This window comes from Cyprinodon tularosa, unplaced genomic scaffold (genome assembly GCF_016077235.1).
Source record: "Cyprinodon tularosa strain WSP-4 unplaced genomic scaffold, ASM1607723v1 ctg796, whole genome shotgun sequence".
In the NCBI taxonomy this organism is placed as follows: domain Eukaryota; kingdom Metazoa; phylum Chordata; class Actinopteri; order Cyprinodontiformes; family Cyprinodontidae; genus Cyprinodon; species Cyprinodon tularosa.
In genome coordinates this window covers 234510-256774 of record NW_024039558.1, presented here as the reverse complement: position 1 = coordinate 256774, position 22265 = coordinate 234510, and the positions used below count along the sequence as shown (strand labels likewise).

At 38.7% G+C, this 22265-nt stretch overlaps 1 protein-coding gene and 1 long non-coding RNA gene across 5 annotated transcripts; both read right to left on the bottom strand.

The window, feature by feature from the left end:
- Positions 1-2627: 2627 nt before the first annotated feature.
- Positions 2628-20127, bottom strand: LOC119773986 (cell wall integrity and stress response component 1-like). Of its 4 annotated transcripts, none has more exons than XM_038271235.1 (7): positions 20001-20127; positions 19024-19350; positions 4848-4905; positions 3585-3691; positions 3343-3444; positions 2926-2963; positions 2628-2819 (listed from the first exon to the last, which is right to left on the bottom strand). In XM_038271235.1, exons 1-7 carry the CDS (start codon positions 20038-20040, stop codon positions 2808-2810), a joined length of 684 nt encoding a protein of 227 aa, XP_038127163.1. In that variant the 5' UTR covers positions 20041-20127; the 3' UTR covers positions 2628-2807. The 4 variants fall into 4 exon arrangements, 3 of the variants coding, with proteins under 3 accessions (XP_038127163.1, XP_038127162.1, XP_038127165.1); XM_038271234.1 differs by having other exon boundaries at positions 19024-19353; positions 20001-20102; XM_038271237.1 differs by lacking the exon at positions 4848-4905 and having other exon boundaries at positions 3585-3647; positions 19024-19353; positions 20001-20102.
- On the bottom strand, positions 8827-9419 carry LOC119773989. The gene is made up of 2 exons (XR_005279478.1): positions 9380-9419; positions 8827-9043 (listed from the first exon to the last, which is right to left on the bottom strand). It is a non-coding gene; the product is annotated as an uncharacterized LOC119773989 (long non-coding RNA).
- Positions 20128-22265: the final 2138 nt, after the last annotated feature.

Sequence of the window (22265 nt, the reverse complement as noted above, 5' to 3'; positions counted from 1 at the left end):
AATAATAAAAAAATCGCACTTTTACCAAGAATCCAAAGTTAATTCAATAATATTTCAGTATAAATGATAAATAACCCAAAAAACCTTCACAACCAATTTATAAGTAAACTCAAAGTCTCAATTTATATCCGCAAAAAAAACCAAACAAAAACATCCCTAATAACTGAAAGTCCAAAACTGTCCGTCTCTTTTTATTTCTTATAATAATGTCCAAACAGGAGTTCCATACACTTCGAACCCAAAGTAAAATCCTGGAACCGTTTCAGTCCAAAGTCCAAACGAAAAATCCAAACGGTAACCCCCACCCAAAAAAAAAGATTAGAAAAAGAGTGGTACCACCAAGAATCCCCCAAAAGAAAAATAAGGTCCAGATCTCACCGGAGCGTCTTTTTTTTTCCCCCCTGGGCGGCGTCTCCTTGCAACGGGCGGCGTCCTCTGTTTGCAAACTCCGTCAATCAGTTTTCTACAAATCTCTGCGGTGATCTGCGGCGCTGGGACAAACTCTGTCTGTGGTTCATCTTTCTTCCTTTATTTTTTGACTTTTTTTAACGGACAACCAACCACACAAAATCTCCCGCAGCACAGAGCTGTCATTGCGCGTCTTCCCCACCGATGCACACGCCCCTTTTTGATTCAAAAATTTTTCCACACCAAAATAACCCAGCATATTAAAGGAATAGTACACCCAAAACATGATTAGCCTTCATTTTCTACTCACCCCCATGCTGAACAACACTCTGGAGTACTTTTTTGATATCTCAAATGCATCTGGAGATCTGGGAGGCTTCTTGCTGTCTGCTGACATTCAAATAATGGAGGTCTATGGCGCCCGAGGCAGAAAGGTCCATAAAAGTCCACAAAAAACGTGTCAATATTCCTCCATACTGCTCGTCCAATGTATTCCAAGTGTCCTGAGTGGGTAGCATCCAGAATTTACTCTAAACGAAGTCATTTAGAAGGTTTTTAGAGCATAAACAGTAGTGTATAGGATTTCCTGAAAGCGTGTTCACGAGTCTACGGAAACCGCGGCAGACCAAACCAGATGAAAGTGCGCATTCAGCGTCTGCTCTGCCGATAATGCAAGCGTAGAAGAAGAAATGTGCTGTTTACCTGTGCAAAGAAAGAAACAACGAAAGAAAAAAGTCTGAGGACTTCAGTGTTGAGGAAGAGCATGAGTTCTTTGCCGAGCTGAATGCGCACTTTCATCTGGTTTGGTCTGCCGCGGTTTCTGTAGACTCGTGAACGCGCTTTTAGGAAATCCTATACACTACTGTTTATGCTCTAAAAACATTCTAAATGACTTCGTTTCGAGTAAATTATGGACGCTACCCACTCAGGACACTTGGAATACATTGGACGAGCAGTATGGAGGAATATTGACACGTTTTTTGTAGACTTTTGTGGACCTTTCTGCCTCGGGCGCCATAGACCTCCATTATTTGAATGTCAGCAGACAGCAAGAAGCCTCCCAGATCTCCAGATGCATTTGAGATATCAAAAAAGTACTCCAGAGTGTTGTTCAGCATGGGGGTGAGTAGAAAATGAAGGCTAATCATGTTTTGGGTGTACTATTCCTTTAATTCCCATCATCATTTTTTAACCAGTGGACTTTTGAAATAATATGATCAATCACATGACTGTTCTACGAGACAGTTTGTCATTGGTACACTTTAATGTTCTTTATACAGAAAGTGAAAAATAACATAGTGGTTATGTTACACTATAATTTCATTTCAAGTCACAGGTATCTGGCCCAGGAATGTTAAGTGTTGCTCTAAATGGGGAGAGCAAATATTTCTCTCAGGTATTATCCATCGATCCAGCCGTAGGTGACTGATAATGTCTGACCCCTCCTGGTAACTTTTAACCACTCCTGTTATTCCTTTGAAGTCAGACAATAAAAGGAGCAGAAAAGAGAAGTTGTGGCAGAGTTGAATACAGACTTTTCAAGGGTCTCATCCTCGGTCTGTTCTCCCTCTCTCTTTTCTGCAGAAAAGAAAGCTTGCTTTGTTTGGTTTTCATTTCTAGGACAATAAGGAGTTATTATTTTTAAACCTATCAGTATTTAGTTAATAAAACAACACGAGTCAATCAGATACAAATAAAAATAAAAACACAAAAGAAACCCCACAAAACCTTATTGGAGTCAGCGGTGTCATGATCGCAGACCCGGTAGCTGATCTAATTACTCACTTCATTCACCTGCCCTTTCCTCCCTGCACTCTATCATTCATCTTATCCACCTGTTCTGCTTTATACGGTTCAGCCAGCTATCGGGGCCAGATCATTATCCCCAGTTATTCGTGTTGGTTATTCCGATTCATCAGCTTCTGAGAAGTTAGTGGCTTTCATTCAGCGCTACGCAAACACTGTTGAGTTGCTTCTGCATCTGGTTACTGGTTCTTCTCCCCCAAAACTGGTTCAAATTCAGTGTTGTCTTCCATTTCAGAGACATTTATGAGAAAAGTTTTATTAAAGCATGAAGGAGATAAAATATTTAAACTGAAAAACAGATTAAAATAAAGGTTAACAAAGACATGAAGACACAAGATCTTTAACCTCAGACTTAAGATATTATTGATAAACAATGAAGCAGAAATTAGTTTGTTTTAGAAACATGATGCTGTTAGGAGACTGAGAGCTAAAATAAAAAATAGTTTTTCAATAATTTTGTTGTCAAACTTCAAATTAAATCTTCTTAATCTGGATTTTGAGCTCTGATTGTTTCTGAGTTTAGTTCAGGTCTAAAGTGAAGATGTTTCCTCAGCAGATGATTGTTCTGTCCGTCCTCCTCTGATCTCCTCCCTCTATGGGTTGGTCTGCAGGAAGAAGAAGAAGAAGAAGAGGAGGAGGAAGATTTGAATCACTGAGACAGTTTTATAAACACTAATGAAACTCAGGTGTTTTATAAAGATTCAGACTCACCTGAGAGATTTCACTGAACTCTGTTTCCACAGCAGGACCTGAAAAACATTCAGATCAGAGCTGAAACTGCTGATTTCCAGAGATTAGGAGACTTTCCAGGAACTAGAAACAAAATCCTAGAAAACGTCTTCAGTATCAGGCTGATCTGCTGATTGATGCTCAGAGCAGATTTTGATCTGAAGCAACAAACAGAAATAATCTGCAGAAATAACTGATTATCATCAAACTAATCTTCAGATTCTTTGTTTATTGACGGTTACTTTCATGACCCTGCAGACCTCTGACATGTAGAGAAGGCTGATCAACACTCTGCAGAAAACATGGAAGAAGCCTTCATGGCTAAGAAGAGCTTTGGTATCGATGCTGTTTTTAAAGTGAGCAGAAAAAAAAGCAGTTTAGTGTTTTGTTTTTCCTCACCTTTGCTTTCAGTGAGCCTCCTCTTCCTGCAGAAAATCACCAAAGGTGTTGAAAATAAGATGATCTTGGCGACCAGAGACAGAAGCACATAGAGCAGCAGACCTGCAGAGGTTTTAACAAGAGAACAGTTTGGTTTTATTCTGACAAAGTGAGAAATGAGGCGTATCAGACTCTTCATGACTCTCCATTGTTGATTTACAGCAATGAGGAAAAATCAGAAACACATTAAACTGATACTTTACCTGATGCTCTGCTCTGTTTGGTGGTTTCAGTTGGTGAGGAAGGAGAGGAGGAACTCATCCTTTCTGATGATGATGATGGTGGTGATGATGATGATGATGATGATGATGTAAACGTTTCCAGAGTCCACTTTGGTTCTGAGGTGGTTGAAGCTGTGAGAAATGAAACAGAATCAGAACAAATTAGTTTAAAACTGACAATAATATTTCATCATCATGATACCAATGAAGATGTTTGCTCCTGGAAAAGTGTCTTTACAGGTCTACCTATCAGCATCCTCACTAGAACTATAGAAAGTAGATCACAGAGCTGCAGCTGACCCAGAACGCTGCTGCCTGCATCCTCAGAACTAAGAAAGTGGAGAACATCAGCTCAGTTCTAAAGTTCTTCCACTGGCTCCATGAAAATAAACTTTAAAATCATTGTTAGTTCATGAATCACTGAATCTGAGCTCATATATAAATTACAGACTTGTCATCAGTGGATCAACAGCCAGACCTCTAAGCTCTTCTGGATCAAATCTGCTCTGCAGAACCAGAACAAAACATGAAAAAGCAGCTTTTTGTTTTTAAGCTAAACAGAAAAAACTCCCAGGAAACTCTAAAAGTTCTAAAAGCCTCAGTTTGCTTCAATAGAGATTAGATATGTTGATTAGATATGTTTGTTCACAGCAGCCTTAGACTGTGCTGTCTAAAAATTAATAGTTTCATTAGTTCGTCCAACTTTCTTTTCATTTTTCATGTAATAATTTTATTTTGATAATTTGTCTTTATCGTCTTTGATTACCTGTGTTGCCATTATGCCACTGCAATCTACTTTTTTTTTAAACCTTGTTCTTAATAAAAACTTGCCTTCTGTAGGTCTGCCCCAGGGCAGATATGGCTACAGTGCAGCTTACCACCATTAGTGTTTGAATATATGAATATAGTAAGCAACTCTTTAGAGGTTTCAGACTTGCACGGGCTGTTCATCCTGTACCTTTCACTTCATTTTAATTTGAGATGAACTTCTGCATCCTGTGTTTCTCTAATTTTTCCCTCTGCATATATACACATTGGTTCTTATTGTTCATTTACTTGTTTCTTCTGTTGCTCCGGTTCATTCCTCAGACTGAATAAACATTACTGATTTAAAACAATGGTAAAGTAAGATATAAACAAGTTTGAACTATACTTTTACCTTTATGTGTGGTTGATGCTCTGCTCTCTTTGGAGGTTTTAGATGGTGAGAAAGAAGAGGAGGAACTCATCCATTCTATTGATAATGATGATGATGATGATGTAAAAGTTTTCAGAGTCCACTTTGGTTCTGAGGTGGTTGAAGCTGTGAGAAATGAAACAGAATCAGAACAAATGAGTTTAAAGCTGACAATAATATTTCATCATCATGATACCAATGAAGATGTTTGTCTGCATGAGTCCCAGTTTGAACATGTTGGAGGATTTAGATCAGTTCAAAACATCTGAGCTACTATTTAAAGGCACACTATGCAACATTTTTCAGTTAATTAATGTGTTCCATAACGTTTTGGATGATTAAATGAGTCATTTCAGGTTGAACAAAGGTTTTCTCGGCCGCCCTGGTGGTCTGTGGGGGAAATACCGCACTTGCAATTGCAGGAGCCCTCGGCCCGCACCCACAGGCTCAGAAGTCTCGCGAGAGTCGGTCTTGCTTTACGGCGAGAACTGCTACACGCCCCCAGTTAAAAGCATTCTCGTTGCTAGCACAGTGGCGATATTTGTGCAGTTATCATGGCGGAACCAGCGTGAAAACAGCGAAAGCCCATGTTGGAGCAGGCAAGAAAGAGGAAAAGGGCTCTGGACAGAGACAGGAGTCGTACAAGGGTGAACATTGGGCAAGCTTTTTCCGAATGGCGAGAGCTAAAATAAAAAGAAGGCTGCAAGGCTGACGCGGACCTCGCATTTCTGCTGATGCGATTGTAAGTAGCATTGGAATGGTTTCTCTCTCTCTGTGTGCATGTTCATACTTTCACTGTGTTAGTCATTCGTTGCATTCGCCTGTCTGCTAAGCTCAAAACAACCGCGTCTGGCTTGACGGAGAAACCAGGAGAACAGCTGAGCATATTTACGACAGTGCACTTTTACTTTCGCCCTCTGGGGGGAGCCTCGCTGGAAAATCAACACCGGTTGCATAGTATACCTTTAAAGCCAGTTTCCTGTCTGAGGTCATTTGGATCAGAAGAAGCTGTCAGTGAGCAGAGTTTTCTTTCAGAGACAAGAAGGAACATTTTCAGGAGGAAACTCACCTTCTGTCACAGTCAGATTAAAATAATCATGACAACCAGGAATCCAAATGTCACCCAAATGACACCAGTACTGTCCAGAGTATGATGGTTTTAGGTCTGTGATGCTGACATACAGAACAGAGGAGTAATAAGGTGCAGTTTTTGCCAACGAAATGCTGTATCTTCCTCTCTGATCTCTTTCTTTTGTTGTTTCTATCAGAATATTTTCTCCTTCACAGTTTCCCTTACAGAAGAACCTCATGCTTCCAGACAAACCAAATAAACATCCAACTGTGATGTTGGTTCCTTCCATTACTGTACGAGTTCCTCCAGCGTCTCCATCCTGCAGAGCTGCTGAGGAGATAAACAGTCAGTAATTACTGTCAGATTCAGCAGCTTGAAGAGAAAATAGTTGAATAAATTTAACTGAAGGTGTGAGAATAAATGTGCATTGATTCCAACATTTCTAACTGATTCTAGTGAATTCTCATCTTTTTATCTCAACAACTTTCTGATTCCTTTCTTCCACCTGGTTAAATCTCCAACTGAGGAGCAAATAAAAATGTGAAAATAGTTTTTCTCTCATTTTATATCTTTGTTGAACACAGCTCTGTTCTGCTGGTTGTGATTTGTTTGTAAGAAGCGGCTGCAGAACTTCTAGGTTTCTGTTGATGCTTCTTCACCTGCAATAAATCCAGGAAGTAAAGAGCTTCTTCCTCTGTTTATCTGACTGATCTACGACTTTTATAAAACTGTAATTTCTCCAAAGCGCCAGGCTGTGATCTCTGTAACAGGCAACTATAACAGTAGAAAGTTGATTTAAATCTGCAATTTAACATCTTGCTGATGTTTTTCTCTTTGAGACTTTGGATCAGAAATAAAACTGTCTGCAGACTGATGTTCAACACACATAATATTTCTTAGAAAGAGATAAAAAGATATGAGATAGCATTTATTTTTAGAACAGAGGAACTAAAATGAAGGCAATCGAATGAAGACATTTATAATACTTTTCATTTACTGGTTTACAAAGTGAAAAATTATTGGAAAAGCCTAAAATAGAATATTAAACCTTAGAATAAAGATATTAAATTTTTTTAATTAATCACCAACATTATTTTGCACTCAAAAATACTGGATTAGATTCAACCTTTAACACGGTAGGAAAACTCACTGATGAACTGAAGGAACTGAAAGGATGAAGAACTGAGAAGAGAAATAAAATAATGTACTCACTGAGGAAGAGGATGCAGATCAAAGTATAACAGACCTTCATCCTGAGATGCTGATGGTTTCTAACTCTGCTTCTCTTCCTGCTTCACTGATAAACCAGAAACTTCTCTGAAGGATGGAGTTCCTCCTCTGACCACTAGAGGTCAGGCTCCTCCTGCTTTGGCAACAGACTCGATTTCTTCAAGCAACAGATGAGCTTTAATAAAAAGTTCTGCTGTGCAGATTTATCATTTAAATAGATGCTGATGTTTTCATCAGGAGCTTAAATCTGCTGATTAATAGAATCAGCTGTTCTATCGACACAGAGAACATCAGACTGACCTTTAAAAAACAGTTTATTAGAGGAGTAATGAACAGCCTTCCTCTAACGACCACAATGATGTCACAGATAAATTATTAAAAGGCAACTTCCTGCTCTTCATCTTTCAGATTTTTTTAACGATAAAGAGGAATTGAAATATTTTAAAAACCATATATATGAAAATGTAACTTAGGAGCTCCAAAACAAAAAGAAAAATCTATATAAATATGTCTGACTGATGCATGGGTTTATTCCTCTGATCTCTATTTTTTCACTGGATTGCTGATTGCCTGAGAACAGTGAAGCAGCCGGCTGCCATATTGTTACTCCCCACTCCCACGGAAATGTGCCTTAAAATGCCTCCCTGTGCAGCATTTGGCTGCAGAAACCAGCAGTTGTCTCTGCAGGAAGACGTTCCACTGGTAATTTCCCAGTTAGTGGATGAACTAAACCAAAAATCCATCTATACTCTAATGGATCCAATAGTATAGTCTTTAGCGTAACATTAGTCTGGCTAGATATTGAATATTTATTAATATTTTATTATGTATGCATTATAAAGTCTTTACCCCTCTTTAATTGTTTGAATGCTTTTATTGCAGTGCTGTCAAAGAAGATTTCTGTCACCATTGGATACAAACAATACCGTTTCAAAAGTAATGCCAAATCTTTGCATTGCAATATGAAATCTTTATTGCAAATAAAAATTTGTGATAAATATCTAATAATAGTAAAAAACAGGAGACTGAACATAAAGCAGCAACAGCAATAACATAAAGACATCCGTGTAAAGTAAAATTCAAAAGTTAAAAACAATGCAATTAAAATGAAGCTTTTACACAAACATTGTAGAGTTTGCACTGAAAATGCTCAAGTTATGCTAGCTGATTTCCATAGGCTCTCCTGCCTCCTGGGCTTCATTGTTGCTCGGAACCTCAAGTGAGAGCTGGACATCACCATCTTCACCCAAAAATCCCAGGAGATGATGTACTTCCTGTGGCAGCTGAAGAAGTTCAACCTACCAAAGGAAATGATGTTGCACCTCTTACTCTGCCATCATTGAGTCCCTCCTGATGCCAGCACCAGGGAAAAGAGCAAGCTGCAGCGTCTAATTTGCTCTGCAGAGAGGATAATTGGATGCAACCTTTCTTCTCTTCAGGAACTGTTCACCTCCAGGACTGTGAGGCCAGCAGGAAAGATTGCAGGCGACACCTTCCACCCCGGACACAAACTCTCCCCTCTGGCAGGAGGCTGCGGCCCATCAGGACCAAAAACTTCCATTGCAAAAATTCTATTTGCAGCTGCCCTCAATAACAAGGCCAGGGTCATGTAGTGACACTTTGGGGAGCAAATTATCTCCACAATCGTAAATTCTGTTTCAATTAACTTAATATTATTTTTGGCCTTTTTTAATTTCAAATACATATCTTTATTCTTTATTTATGACAAATCTTTTTGTCCATGTTTATGATTAGGATTTTATCTGATGACCAGGAGCAGCAGAGCTGCTGTAAAACTAGCTCTGCAAATCAAGGGGACTAAATAGCAGGCGAATCATTGTTGTCGTTGGCAGATCTATTAGCTCTAGGTTTAGAGTAGATTACATCATCTGCATGACAACAGGGGGCGCTGTTGAGAGAAACCAAATGCAGCTCAGAGTACTCTACTTCATCAGCTTCAACCTGCAAGAAGACAAGGAGAAAACTTGTAGTTTGTACATTTACATTTTTAAATCATCCTTCAAGGAGAAATAACTGATTATTTACTGAAGGGTTTGAATCAATTAGATTTTCAAAACATAAATGTTTTCTAGCTGTAATTAAATTAAGGTTTGTGCTTGAATATACCAGAGAAATTGAACAGTTTTCAAGCTTGAAAAGTTCAGTTCAGGAAACTGGACATGAAATTTGAACCTTTTACAGTTTATATTGCATTTTGTGAGGAAAATTATCAAAAGATGGTTAGAAAACACAAAAATCCCATGATGCCTGTGCTAGTTTAAAGTGACTTAGACTTACCATTGTTAGATCACCATTGCTTGTTTTAACTGGAGGAACTGAAAAAGTAGGAAAATTGGTTCTGATTTATATTTTAACCTGTTCATGGCAGATAAATAAACATATTTTTAGGACACCTACAAAATAAGTTTTTGTCTTTTTTTGAGCAAAATACCAAAAGCTGAACTCCAAAGGGTTAAAAAACAGAATGGATGTAATTTCAAGGAAAGTGATCATTATTACTGCAATGAAACATTTTTTTATGAACTACGACATTTATAAATACCCAAATGAACTAAAAAAAATATTCAGTTGTATATTCTGATACTGCAAGTATCAGAATATACAAATAAATTGGTCCTTATTGGTCCTCAATGTCCACAATTATTATCATGGTTTATATGCCAGCCTTTTAGTAACAGTCTCTTGGTGAATCATACAGCAATACAGTCATACAAGTATCAACTCCTCAACTCCTCTCCTTTTTTTATTTAAAAATTCAGTGTATTACATGAATGCATAAATACCTCATTTTATTTTAGTGTTAAGTTCTGTTTAAAGTAACAGATCATTAAAAATGTCTCCGGACCTTTACTGGTTCATGATTTTCTTTATTCGGACCCCGCTGATTTTTAATTGGTTACCGCTGGTTTAATGATTATAAACATTTATTTCACATCATGTGTGCCATCCAATGCAGATCAATGGCGTCATCCACATCTAATGAAAACTAGTGTAATTGGATGAGTCATATAACACAAACACTCATTGGTTAGCTATTCGTCAAAGGAAATCATCAGAAGCAAGCAGCTGTTCTTCAAACTGCAAACGTGAATTGTCTATGCCATGCTACAATGTCGGATTCAGAAAAAAATCTTGAAAGGTCGGACACAGGCAAGAGTGTATCCGGAGATGGAGACGGAGCCTAACAAGACCTCCCTCATCCTTGGCCCTATCTCAAAGAATTTTTCCAAATTGTTGAAAAATGTAGCTTTCAATTCATATAGTGGCATCTGGCTGTTTTTTTTAAAGGTTACTTTATACTTTTATATTTTAAGTAGTTTTTGAGCACATACTTTTCACTTTTACTTGAGTAAAGAGTTAATACTTCAACTTTTACCAGAGTGTTTTCAAACTGCAGTATCTATACTTCTACTTAAGTAACAAATGTGTGTACATTGAAATTCAGTGGCCCTTATAGACTAAGTAACATGGCAGGTGAAAATTTTTTGCAATATATAATTAGGATGGACAATATAATGAAATGGAAAGTTGAACCTTTCTCTGAATGCCGAGGCTGGTCCCAGAATTGCGATATGCTCTAGCTATGTATATGCTTGTTTTCACAATGCCCTACAGAATCCAGCTGTTTATTTCTATCCAAATTATTATGTATTTAAATGATTTGCTATTTATCTTGCTTATTTTTCTGTAAACCACATGTGGTGTTTTGGTTGAGGTGGGTCAATAATTTAAAACATTAGATCTCCAAAACAAACAGAAAAAACACATGGTGACAATAACATATCATGAGTCTCTCTGGTGGACACCAATGCAGTTGCATTTTGATGTTGACATATTATGTCTGTTGATTTGTTGTGATATTTCAGTTATGTAACTATGTAAACAATCTGGTGCAGTTGATATGTCATAATACCGAAATTTCCATATCCGGATTTTAGTGACAGCACATGATTTGAATTCCAAGATGGCAGCACCCGAGAAAATATCTATCTAGATGTACTTTGTTATAAAATTACTAGTGATGATACTTCAGGTTTGCGCTGATATAATGAATGAAACAGAGAATGTTCTAGGTTTTGTTTGACTTGAAGCCTGTTTGTAGCTAATTCTGATAACTTGTTAAGTTTAAAAAGAAAGATTCAAAATGTTTTTAAATGTTTTTTTTTTTAAGGAAAACCCTGAGTTCCAGGAGAAAACCTTGTAATAAGATGAACTACTAGAAAAAATAATTATTGAAAAGAATAAAAAAAAGTATAGAAACTAATATTATAGAATAGAACAGAAGAGAGTAGAATAAAAAGGAATAGAAAAGAATACAATAGAAAATCCTTATATTATTATTTTTTTTTACATTTTAAGTTTGTTAAAAGAAAACTTAAAGTGCTCTTTTTATTGATTATCTATGGCTCGTCCTGTAATTTAGCTATTGTTTTCCAACAGCTGAAAAAACTGGAGTGGAGATGTTTTTACTCTTTCTGCTTGGTTTCTTTTTGTTGTGGAAAATATTCAAGAGTAGGAAACTTTTAACAGATTTCCGTGTTGAGGCGTGAATTTTGGCTGAACTGGTTTCTGCTATTTCTGAAACAGGCTCCTCTGTGATGATCTCTGAATCAGGACTTTCTGGTGCTATCAGGATCATTGGAAGATCATTGGCCTCTTGGAAATTCTCAGACTGACAAAGTTCTCTGATGAGGCTATAATCTATGGCATCTTCAAACACCTCGTCTTCACTGTCTGAGTCCTCTTTTTCAGGGAACTGTGCATCACCATCTATGGCGTCTTCAAATACCTCAGAATCACAATTGGGGTTTTCATTGTCAACGATCTGGGCATCACAATCCGGATTTTCTTTCACCTTCTGTGAATCAAGATCTGGGTTCTCTTTTTCGACGGACTGTGCATCACAATTTATGATATCTTCAAACTCCTCATCTTCACAGTCTGAGTCCTCTTTTTCGGTAAATTGTGCATCACAATTTATGGTATCTTCAAACACCTCGTCTTCACTGTCCGAGTCCTCTTTTTCAGGGAACTGTGCATCACCATCTATGGCGTCTTCAAATACCTCAGAATCACAATTGGGGTTTTCATTGTCAACGATCTGGGCATCACCATCTATGGTATCTTCAAACACCTCATCTTCACAGTCTGAGTCCTCTTGTTTGACAAACTGTGAATCACAATCTGGGTTTTCTTTCACCATCTGTGAATCATGATCTGGGCTCTCTTTGATAACATTAGAGCGACCGAAGAACAAAAAAGCGAGCGGATTTTGAGCGTAGTACTCCGTGGATACACAATCATTTGTTTCACCTGTTTCTGATGATTTCATACCCATTCCACCTTGAGAGTTCTCAGATGCTGCTACGATCTCTGGTTTTAAAACAGATTCCTCTTTGACAATCACAGACTGAGAAGCTGTGGCTTCATTGTCAGTTTCAGAATCACAGTCTTCACAAGAAGAACCAAGCTGTCCCAAACAATCATTTATTTTTTCTTCAGCTGCTGCGAGTTTCTGTTTTTCTGTTTCTAAGACCCCTGACAGTTGTTGAATGACAGATCTTGCAGATTTTAGCTGCATACAGAGATTTCTTATTTTGACTTTGTCCTCTATCTGCCTGAGAATCAGTTTCTCATTCTCCTTTGTAAGACAGTCCAGCACCTTCCATTGTTCTGCTGCAGTCTGTTGTTGGTCTTGCATGTCGGGATCATATTTTCCACTTTCTCTCTCGGCCAATATTCTCTTTTCCCTCTCCTGCCGAAGAAGAATGATACTTGCGTCCAGCTTTGATCTAAGGCTTTGATTTTCCTTAAGAAGTTGGTTTATTTCATGAAACAAACTTGATGTTTCTGGGTTGGGCATGACGACTGGATTAGACTGAACCCCCAGAGCATTATCTGCAACACCCTGCTCTCTGCCTGTTTTATACATTTTCTGAAAACTTTGAGAGGTTGAGGGTATTTCTTCATATAACTCCGTAAGATTAGAGGCAGATTGGTGTTTTTTGAGCTTAAAAAGAAATTTAGCCATCTTTTAAAATCCTCTTGTTTCTTGACAAAATGTTTTCTTTTGTATCCTTTTCTAGCTGTTTAAAGACCAGGATATGTTTCTCTACAAATAATTATGTAAGAGTTTTGGGTGTATCTAAAATCAGACTTTCAAAATACCTACTTTCGCTAAGAAACCTACAAACGCGTCCACCTCTTCCAACGCCTGGAACGAACTGGTTCAGGTGCCCGGCGCAAAGCTCAATATATAGACGAAATGTGACGTCATCGTCGGGAACGTTCCATGCACGCCCACCCGTAGAACGAACGTTACAAAGAAAGGTCAACGCCCACTTTTTAAAAACAAACGCAATTTCTATTTAATGTTGGTTATTTAGCTGAATATGCGAGGTATTTTAAAGTTTTTGAGCCTGGTCTCACCTAATATTATAACTCCACTATTAACTATTTCTATCTTACTCTTTTTCTAACAACTCTGATGAACTGCTATGAAGAAAAGCAGAAGGAAGCGTAATATGCTTTTTGATCACTAGAGGCCAGAAAAGTATTACATTCTGACTTTAAATCAATTTCATGTGTATAGAAAAATAAGAGACATAAAAGAAAATAAATCAGTGTTTTAAGCTCATTAGTCAAAGGAAAAGGATCGTTTGACATTTACTGTTTTTCACCAGATATTAAACTTTATTGGATACATCTTTTTTTTCAAAAAAATTAAAACAAAGAGAGGAGAAATTCTAATTGATCCAAGTTATACCAAATAGTCATAGGAAGGAGTAAAATTATTTGAGAAGGGGAGAGGGAAATCTGGTTGTCTCATCTGAAACTGCTGCCCCTGTGTCCCTGTCCCGGATTAAGTGCTTACTATATTACTTTGGAACAAAAACCTGCCCAAGATTCCCTTCAAAGTTGAGAATTCTCCCATTCTGAGAAATAAAAATCAGAATTTTATGGTGTTTGACAAAATAACATGGTAGAGTCTTTGCTTTCTGAGCTTGCTCATATTCTTTATATGTTTGGAAGCCTTATAATTATAATTTATTTTACCAGAACTTTAACTATGCTGCTAAAATAAAAGTTCTTAGTTCTGTCTTTTGAAGACAAAGCCTGAAACAAAGTTACCTTTAACTCTATCGATATTTGCAGAGGTGTCAAGTAACGAAGTACAAATACTTCGTTACTGTACTTACGTACACTTTTTAGGTATCTATACTTTACTCCATTACTTGTTTTTCCTCCTACTTCTGACTTCTACTCATTACATTTTCACACAAGTATCTGTACTTTCTATTCCTTACATTTTTAAAACAAACCTTACACGCTACTCTTTACTATTTGGTAGATTCATTTTAAAAAAGTACGGGTGTTATGAACAATATTAAATCCAAATAATTTGTCCGAGGTACGGCTGATTTATTTGTAGTAGTCTCTTGTTATTCACACAAAACAATAAACAGTGAAAGCCGACGTGAGTTTGGAAACTGCAAAGCTTTAGCAGAAAATCAAACGCGCTTCTACACAGCACTGCGTTCACAGACCGGTGATGCATTCACGAGCGTCGGATAGCTATGGTGCATTCAGGAGCGTGGGACTTTATACATACAAGGAAAGAGACATAAACGGAACAGAACTTAACTCATACAATAATGTATTTGTTCAGAAACAGCGTGGGCTTTCTGAAAGTACTGAATGCTCTATAATTGTATTTCTGTTATTTTTTGATCATGCATATCCTCCAGCTTTTTATTCTAAAAAACTATAATATTACAGCAGCAAATTATCAACTATTTTTTTAAAAGCCTGTTTAAAAGTTCCAAATGAGGCTTCAGCTCATTCAGTGACAATGGTGCTGTCATTGATTTACAGGCAGAATTTGCATTTGCTGAACCTCGTCCTTTAACTACTGATGGATATGTGAAAACTAGAATCCTGTTTGTTTTCTATTAGTGATGGAAGCAAAGCAGATTCTGTAACTCACCTTTCCGCTGACCAAAGATCCTCTTCCTGAAGAAAATCAGCAGAGCCGTTGCTAATATGATGCTCAGGATGGAAAAACTCAGACCCACAATAAGCAGCGGACCTGCAGAGATGTTAAAAGATTTACTGATTAATTCAAAGCTCACAGGCCTGTTTTGTAAAAACATTCAACCAATGACATTCAATTGGTTTTACCCTTTGATTTTGAATGATCTATTAATTAACAACAACTTCCAGTTCTAGTTAATCATTTATTCATAATCTACTGGTAAAATATCACAACTTATTTCCGTTTGGCCAATTGTTCATGTTAGGTTGTACTCTGCTGTAAAATGCACATTTGATCATTAATATTTTGGTGAGCAGTACTGAGCTTTAAGTAAAGACCAGCGCAAACAGGCACTAAGAGCAGTTTCAGAGTTGGGTCCATTTGCAGTGCAGTAGACCATCACAGACACCTGTGTGAAACACAGCAGGTTTACATGTGCCTGTTATTTGTATTTCTAGGTAAGTTGAAGTGGTTAACATTATGAACAGACATTTTATGGTTGTGATTATAGGTTGTATAGCTCCATTGGGCAGAATGTATGCTTTTGCTTTCCTAAAGGAATTCCATTATTTTAATTGGAACTGCAGCTAAGTTAGTATAAAACATATGCAGTACAGTATTTCATCGCAGCCACTTTTACACATACCTGCTATTTGTATTTTCGGAAAATTAAGGACTGTTTTACAACCAATGCATGCATCTAAGTCTCCATTGTTAGAGTGTGCAATACAAACATAAAAGAAACCCACCATCAGCACCATTAGGTCATAGAAGCTGGGTTCTTAGGTAAGCGAAACAAAAACACAGAACGTTTCTGTCTTTATTTTAATGATAATCTTAAATTCGACTATCCGACTGACCCTCCTTTCCAGAACCCCGGAATAGAACTTACCAGGGGGGCTTAAGAGTGGGATTCCTCTGTAGTTGGAACACACCCTCCGGTCCCCTTTTTTAAATAGAGGGACCACCACCCCAGTCTGCCAAACCAGGGGAACTGCCCCTGATGTCCACACAATATTGCAGAGTCACATTTATCAACACAGCCCCACAACATCCAGAGCCTGAAGGTACTCAGGGCGGATCTCATCCACCCCTGGGGCCTTGGAGCTTTTTAACCACCTCAGTGAAGTCAGCACCAGAGATGGGAGAACCCGACCCGGAGCCCCCAGGCTCTGCTTCCTCGATGGAAGACGTGTTGGTGGGTTTAAGGAGTTTTCGAAGTACTCCGCCCACCGACATACGCAGTCCAGAGTCGAGGTCAGCAGCACACCACCCCCACTATAAATAGTGTTTGTACTGCACTGCCTCCCCCTCCTGAGACGCCGGATTGTGGACCAGAATTGCTTTGAAGCCGTACGGAAGTCTTTCCCCATGGCCTCTCCAAGCTCTTCCCACGCCTGCGTTTTTGCCTCAGCGACCAGCCGAGCCACATGCCGCTTTGACTGCCGGTAATTATCAGCTGCTTCTGGAGTCCCACACGTCAATAAAGCCCGATAGGACTCCTTTTTCAGCTTGACAGCTTACCTCACCGGTGGTGTCCACCAGCGTGTTTAAGGGTTGCCACCGCGACATGCACCGACAACCTTGCAGCCACAGCTCTGAATAGCCGCCTCAACAATGGAGGCACGGACCATGGTCAACTGATACTCAATGTCCCCCTCCTCCCTTGGAACATGTTCAAAGCTCTGCCGGGGATGGGAGTTAAAGCTCCTTCTCACGGAGGACTCTGCCAGACTTTCCCAGCAAACCCTCACAATACGTTTGGGCCTACCAGGTCTGACCGGGGTCCTCCCCCACCATCGGAGCCAACTCACCACCAGGTAGTGGTCGGTGGAGAGCTCCGCCCCTCTCTTCACCCAAGTGTCTAAGACAAATGGCCCCAGGTCAGATGACACAACAACAAATTTGATCATTATCCTCTACAGCCTAGGGTGTCCTGGTGCCAAGAACACATATGGACACCCTTATGCTTGAACATGGTGTTCATTATGATTAGTCCATGACAAGCACAGAAGTCCAACAACAGAACACCACTAGAATTCAGGTCAGGCAGAGACCATTCCTTCCAACCACGGCTGCCAAGGTCTCACTGTCCTTGCCCACGTGAGCCTTGAAGTCCTCCAGAAGAACAAGGGAGTCCCCAGGAGGCACACTCTCTAGTACCCCCCATGAACTGCTGTTCTGTGCATAAGTACAAACAACAGTCAGAACCCATCCCCCTACACATATGCGGTTCACCCTTGTTCACCGGGGTGAACGCCAACGTACAGGCACCAGGATGAGGGGCAACATGTATGCCCACTCCAAGTCGGCGCCTCTCACCTCAGGCAACTCCAGAGTGGAAGAATGTCCAGCCCCTCTCAAGGAGAGTGGTTCAGGAGCCAGAGCCATGCATCGCGGTAAGTCCAACTATCTCTAGCCGGAATCTTTCAACCTCGCGCACTAACTCAGGCTTCTTCCCCACCAGAGTGGTGACATTCCATGTCCTAAGAGTGAGCTTCTTCAGCAGAGGATCCGAATGCCAAGGCCCCCGCCCTGGACTGCCACCCATCACACATTGCACCCAACCCTTTGGCCCCTCCTACAGGTGGTAAACCCATTGGAAGGGGGACCCATGTTTCCTCTTCGAGATCCATGGGTAAAAGCTCGCCACCAGGCGCTTGCCAGCATGCCCCACCTCCAGGCCTGGCTCCAGAACACTAGGTCCATTTGTCTTGGTCATCATAAGAGGTCTTTAGGCTGCTCTTTGTCTGGTTCCTTTCTAGATAAATAAAACACATTTCTTATATATACCATAAGATGTTCTGATTCTTAGGTCAGAGGTGACGAGGTCTTCAGAGAGATCTCCCTATTCTCCCAGGTTGGCTTCCAGCAGAATAGTAACTGGTTCGCTGTTTATTGACTAGAATTAAATCATCTGCGGATAAATAGACTGAAAAGCGGCCATTTGACCGTTGACCCAGTTACAGGAGGTTCGGTAAAGATGGGCAGGCTAAGGGTTCCAGGGTTCCCGGGCGGATGCCTAAGAATCCGGGCTCCATTAATGATGGCTTTTCAAACTTTTCCCCAAAAGGTTAACTCTACTTAGAGACGATTGAAATAATTAATAGCAGCTGTTGTGAAAAGAAAAACTCAGAAATCCCAACCTTAGGCTAGATCAATTTAGAGTAGAGGATTTTTATCTGAGTTTGTTAAACCTGCTTTGTGGAACGGACCCCAGCTCTCGCTGTTAGCCTAAAACACACCAAAAGACTCTCCAACCATGTGGATAATTTACATGAATATGGATAAACTCAGCTTTCCCTCTATGTTCTGCTTCTGAGTCACAGAACCCCTTACTGTATATAAAACCCAGTTAGAGTTTTCAGAACCATCAAAAAGCTGATGTCTGCAAATATGATACCTTACACAATTTGAATGTTGGGGTCACTAATAGCTTCATTAACATACAGAAATGTTAAAATATAAACACATTGAACTGATACTTTGCCTTTATGTCCGGCTAATGTTCTGCTCTGCTGGGTGTTTTCAGATGAAGAATTAGATGAGGAGGAAGTGAAGGTTTCTGTTGAAACTGATGATGATGATGTAAAAGTTTCCAGAGTCCGGTTTGGTTCTGAGGCGGTTGAAGCTGTGAGAAATGAAACAGAATCAGAACAAATGAGTTTAAAGCTGACAATAATATTTCATCATCATGATACCAATGAAGATGTTTGTCTGCATGAGTCCCAGTTTGAACATGTTGGAGGATTTAGATCAGTTCAAAACATCTGAGCTACTATTTAAAGCCAGTTTCCTGTCTGAGGTCATTTGGATCAGAAGAAGCTGTCAGTGAGCAGAGTTTTCTTTCAGAGACAAGAAGGAACATTTTCAGGAGGAAACTCACCTTCTGTCACAATCAGATTAAAACCATCATAAAGACCATGAATCCAAACGTCACCCAGGCCACACCAGTACTGTCCAGAGTCTGATGGTTTTAGGTATGTGATGCTCACAGACAGAACAGAGGAGAAATAACCAGTTCCTTCATACTGAATGCTGTATCTTCCTCTCTGATGTCTGTTTTCTATTGTATCAATCATATTATTTTCTCCTTTACAGTTTTCCTTACAGAAGAACCTACTAATGCCAACATTATTAAATTTACATCCAACTGTGATGTTGGTTCCTTCCATTCCTCTATAAGTTCCTCCAGCGTCTCCATCCTGCAGAGCTGCTGAGGAGATAAACAGTCAGTAATAACTGTCAGATTCAGCAGCTTGAAGAGAAAATAGTTGAATAAATTTAACTGAAGGTGTGAGAATAAATGTGCATTGATTCCAACATTTCTAACAGATTCTAGTGAATTCTCTAATCATCTTTTTATCTCAACAACTTTCTGATTTCTTTCTCTCCACCTGGTTAAATCTCCAACTGAGGAGCACATATAAACGTAAAACGTTAACAGGATTTATTTTTATTCTCTATTTTTGTAAAACACAACCCTGTTCTACAGATCATATCTCTGCGTCTGCGATGACGTTTTAGCTATTTGTAAAATAAAAAGGCTGCTTTTTATGTTTATTTTAATAATCTTAAACTCATACTAAACTTTAAATTCTCCAAAGCAACATATATCAACCTCTACAAGACGTAACTGTAATTTATTAGAATTTAAGTTTGCATTTTAACAACTGACTTTATTTTTAAACTGATTTTACCAGAGAGACCAACAGGAAGCAGATACAGAACAAGATATACTGATATAGATCTGACTTCAGACGTTTGAACAATGTAGAAAAACTCACTGATACAAAGTAAACGAGCTGAAAGGATGAAGGATGAGAGCAGAAAAAATATATAGAGCTAAAATAATGTACTCACTGAGGAAGAGGATGCAGATCAAAGTATAACAGACCTTCATCCTGAGCTGCTGATGGTTTCTAACTCTGCTTCTCTTCCTGCTTCACTGATAAACCAGGAACTTATCTGAAGGATGGAGTTCCTCCTCTGACCACTAGAGGTCAGTCTCCTATGTGTTTAAGCCTTAGGCTTGATGTTATGTCTCATCACAGTGTTTTTCACACTTCTGATATCTTTGCTTTGTGGCATGAAGCAGAGTTGCGTAGATGGAAAGCTGTTATACAGGTGATAATTAGCCTGTTTAATTAATCAATAGACCTGAAACTGGATTACTCAATGTTTGGTCCCTGAACTCATGACCAACATAACAGCATCAGGGTATCTGATGTGTTTCTTTGTATTTAATTAGAGTAAAATAATGGATCAGGAAACATTTCTTGTTAAGGTAATTGGAGAAAACATCTAAATGAGTAAAAGGGAACTTTTTATGGTTATTCAAAACCATTAAAACCGTTTCCTTCAGTTCGCTACACTGAGTAGAGGGGCCACATTTCTTCTTTTCTTTCTTTGACTCTGTAAATAGCACTATACAACATATTAACAAATAGAATCATAACAGTATAAAAACACTTTAGAAAAGACAAAAAATAATTAAATATCCAGATTTATTTTTTGTACATAGATCTTGCTCTTCTGAGGCTGTGAAGGTAAATCCGTGTTCTGTATGCTCCAATATTTGGTCACAAACCTAAAAAATCAATGTACCAGTTTAACTATATATTTTTTAATATATATAAACTACTTATTTTCTGAGAATGCGTTTATTTAAGAGCAACTATGCAAAATAACAAACATCTAGAAAAAGTATAATATATATTCTATTATTTTCCATGTGAATCCCAGATTGTTTGTTATTCTTTGCCTTTTCTACAAAGTGCTTTAAATCAGTCCTAGCTGTCTTTATCCATGCTGGATCAGATCCTGACATTTAAAAAAGGAGGAAAGAAAGCAGGATAAAGCCATAGCCTCGCTGCATGCAGTTAGCCAAGCCTTAAAGGGGAACACCGTGTCATCCGCGCATGCTGGCTAACGTTCATTCTTCCTGTCCGCTAAATTGCTGCTAGTTTTACTCACATGCCTGGAAGATGTCTAGTGCTACTACCACAGAGGATCTCGCTCTCGAAATGCAATTGAACAAGAACGGAAATATGTCACCAATCTGAAGAAAAATGAAATGACGCTTTACTAATCATTAAAGATTAAATATTGATCCTGCACATCTAAAAAATATATATTGATTTATTTAGAAATACTTAACACTTTTATATGAAAAAGATTTTTTCTTTTATGTCTTAATTAGGGTCATTGAATGGGTGGGGCAGCACGCTAGCGCCCTCTATTGGCCACTGATTGTAAGTCATCCAAACAGCTTCTCTCCTTCAATAAAGACTAAAGCAATCGCTATTGTTCAGTGCGGTTGGGAATGTGTTCAGTACCTCTGCATCATTCCAGGTCCTGGACTGGTAGTAAAGAAAGCATCCAGAGCCAAACTGTGTCCAACCAGGAGGACAACGAGTGGGACAGACAGCAGCTGCCATGAAACCCAATTGGTAACCAGTAGAAAATATTCAGGAAACAGAAGGCGTCCTATAAAAACCAGTAAATCACCATGTTATATAGCTTTGTAACTAATGACAGAGACATGAGGACATGTTTGACCTATTTTTATGTTTATGTATTTAGCAGACGCTTTTATCCAAAGGGATTTACAAAGTACTTTGTGTGCAGAGCTACGATGTTTGCCTTTATTCATCAGAAGATATTGTTGGTTTAGTTTAGTTTACATCTCTCCAACTCATCCTTATAAAATTCAGCTTTAATTAGAAAGTTAACATCTCTGATATTTTTCATTGTCTCTTCTTTTCTTTGATGAACCTTGAAGCTTCATCTCCAGATGAAAATATGACTTATTTTTCTCATGCCTAGCCAGACTTTCATATTTTACAGATGTTTCATTAGTCGATCATTAAAGAACTTTTGTGCCTTCGAATTCTTCAAAATTGACTTCATAAAAAATTATTTAATATTACATATTTATAAAAGGTGTGATTGTGAAGTGTTGGAATAATTATGTATAGGATACTTAATATTTTTTATGATGTATAATGTGTGACATATTACTGTTCCAGAGAGGTGTTGCACAAGCAGTATACTGTAGGTCAACTATCAGGAAGTATTGCTCAAGCTTAACGAAACCAGGAGGTTCTCGGACCATTTGACCGCAAG

Coding starts and splice junctions, on each gene's coding strand:
- LOC119773986 (XM_038271234.1), bottom strand. CDS start 20,040: ATGAAGGTCTGTTATACTTTGATCTGCATCCTCTTCCTCA. Junction 3,445..3,584: donor CAAACAGAGCAGAGCATCAG/GTAAAGTATCAG, acceptor AAACCTCTGCAG/GTCTGCTGCTCTATGTGCTT. Junction 2,964..3,342: donor GAGGCTCACTGAAAGCAAAG/GTGAGGAAAAAC, acceptor AATGTTTTTCAG/GTCCTGCTGTGGAAACAGAG.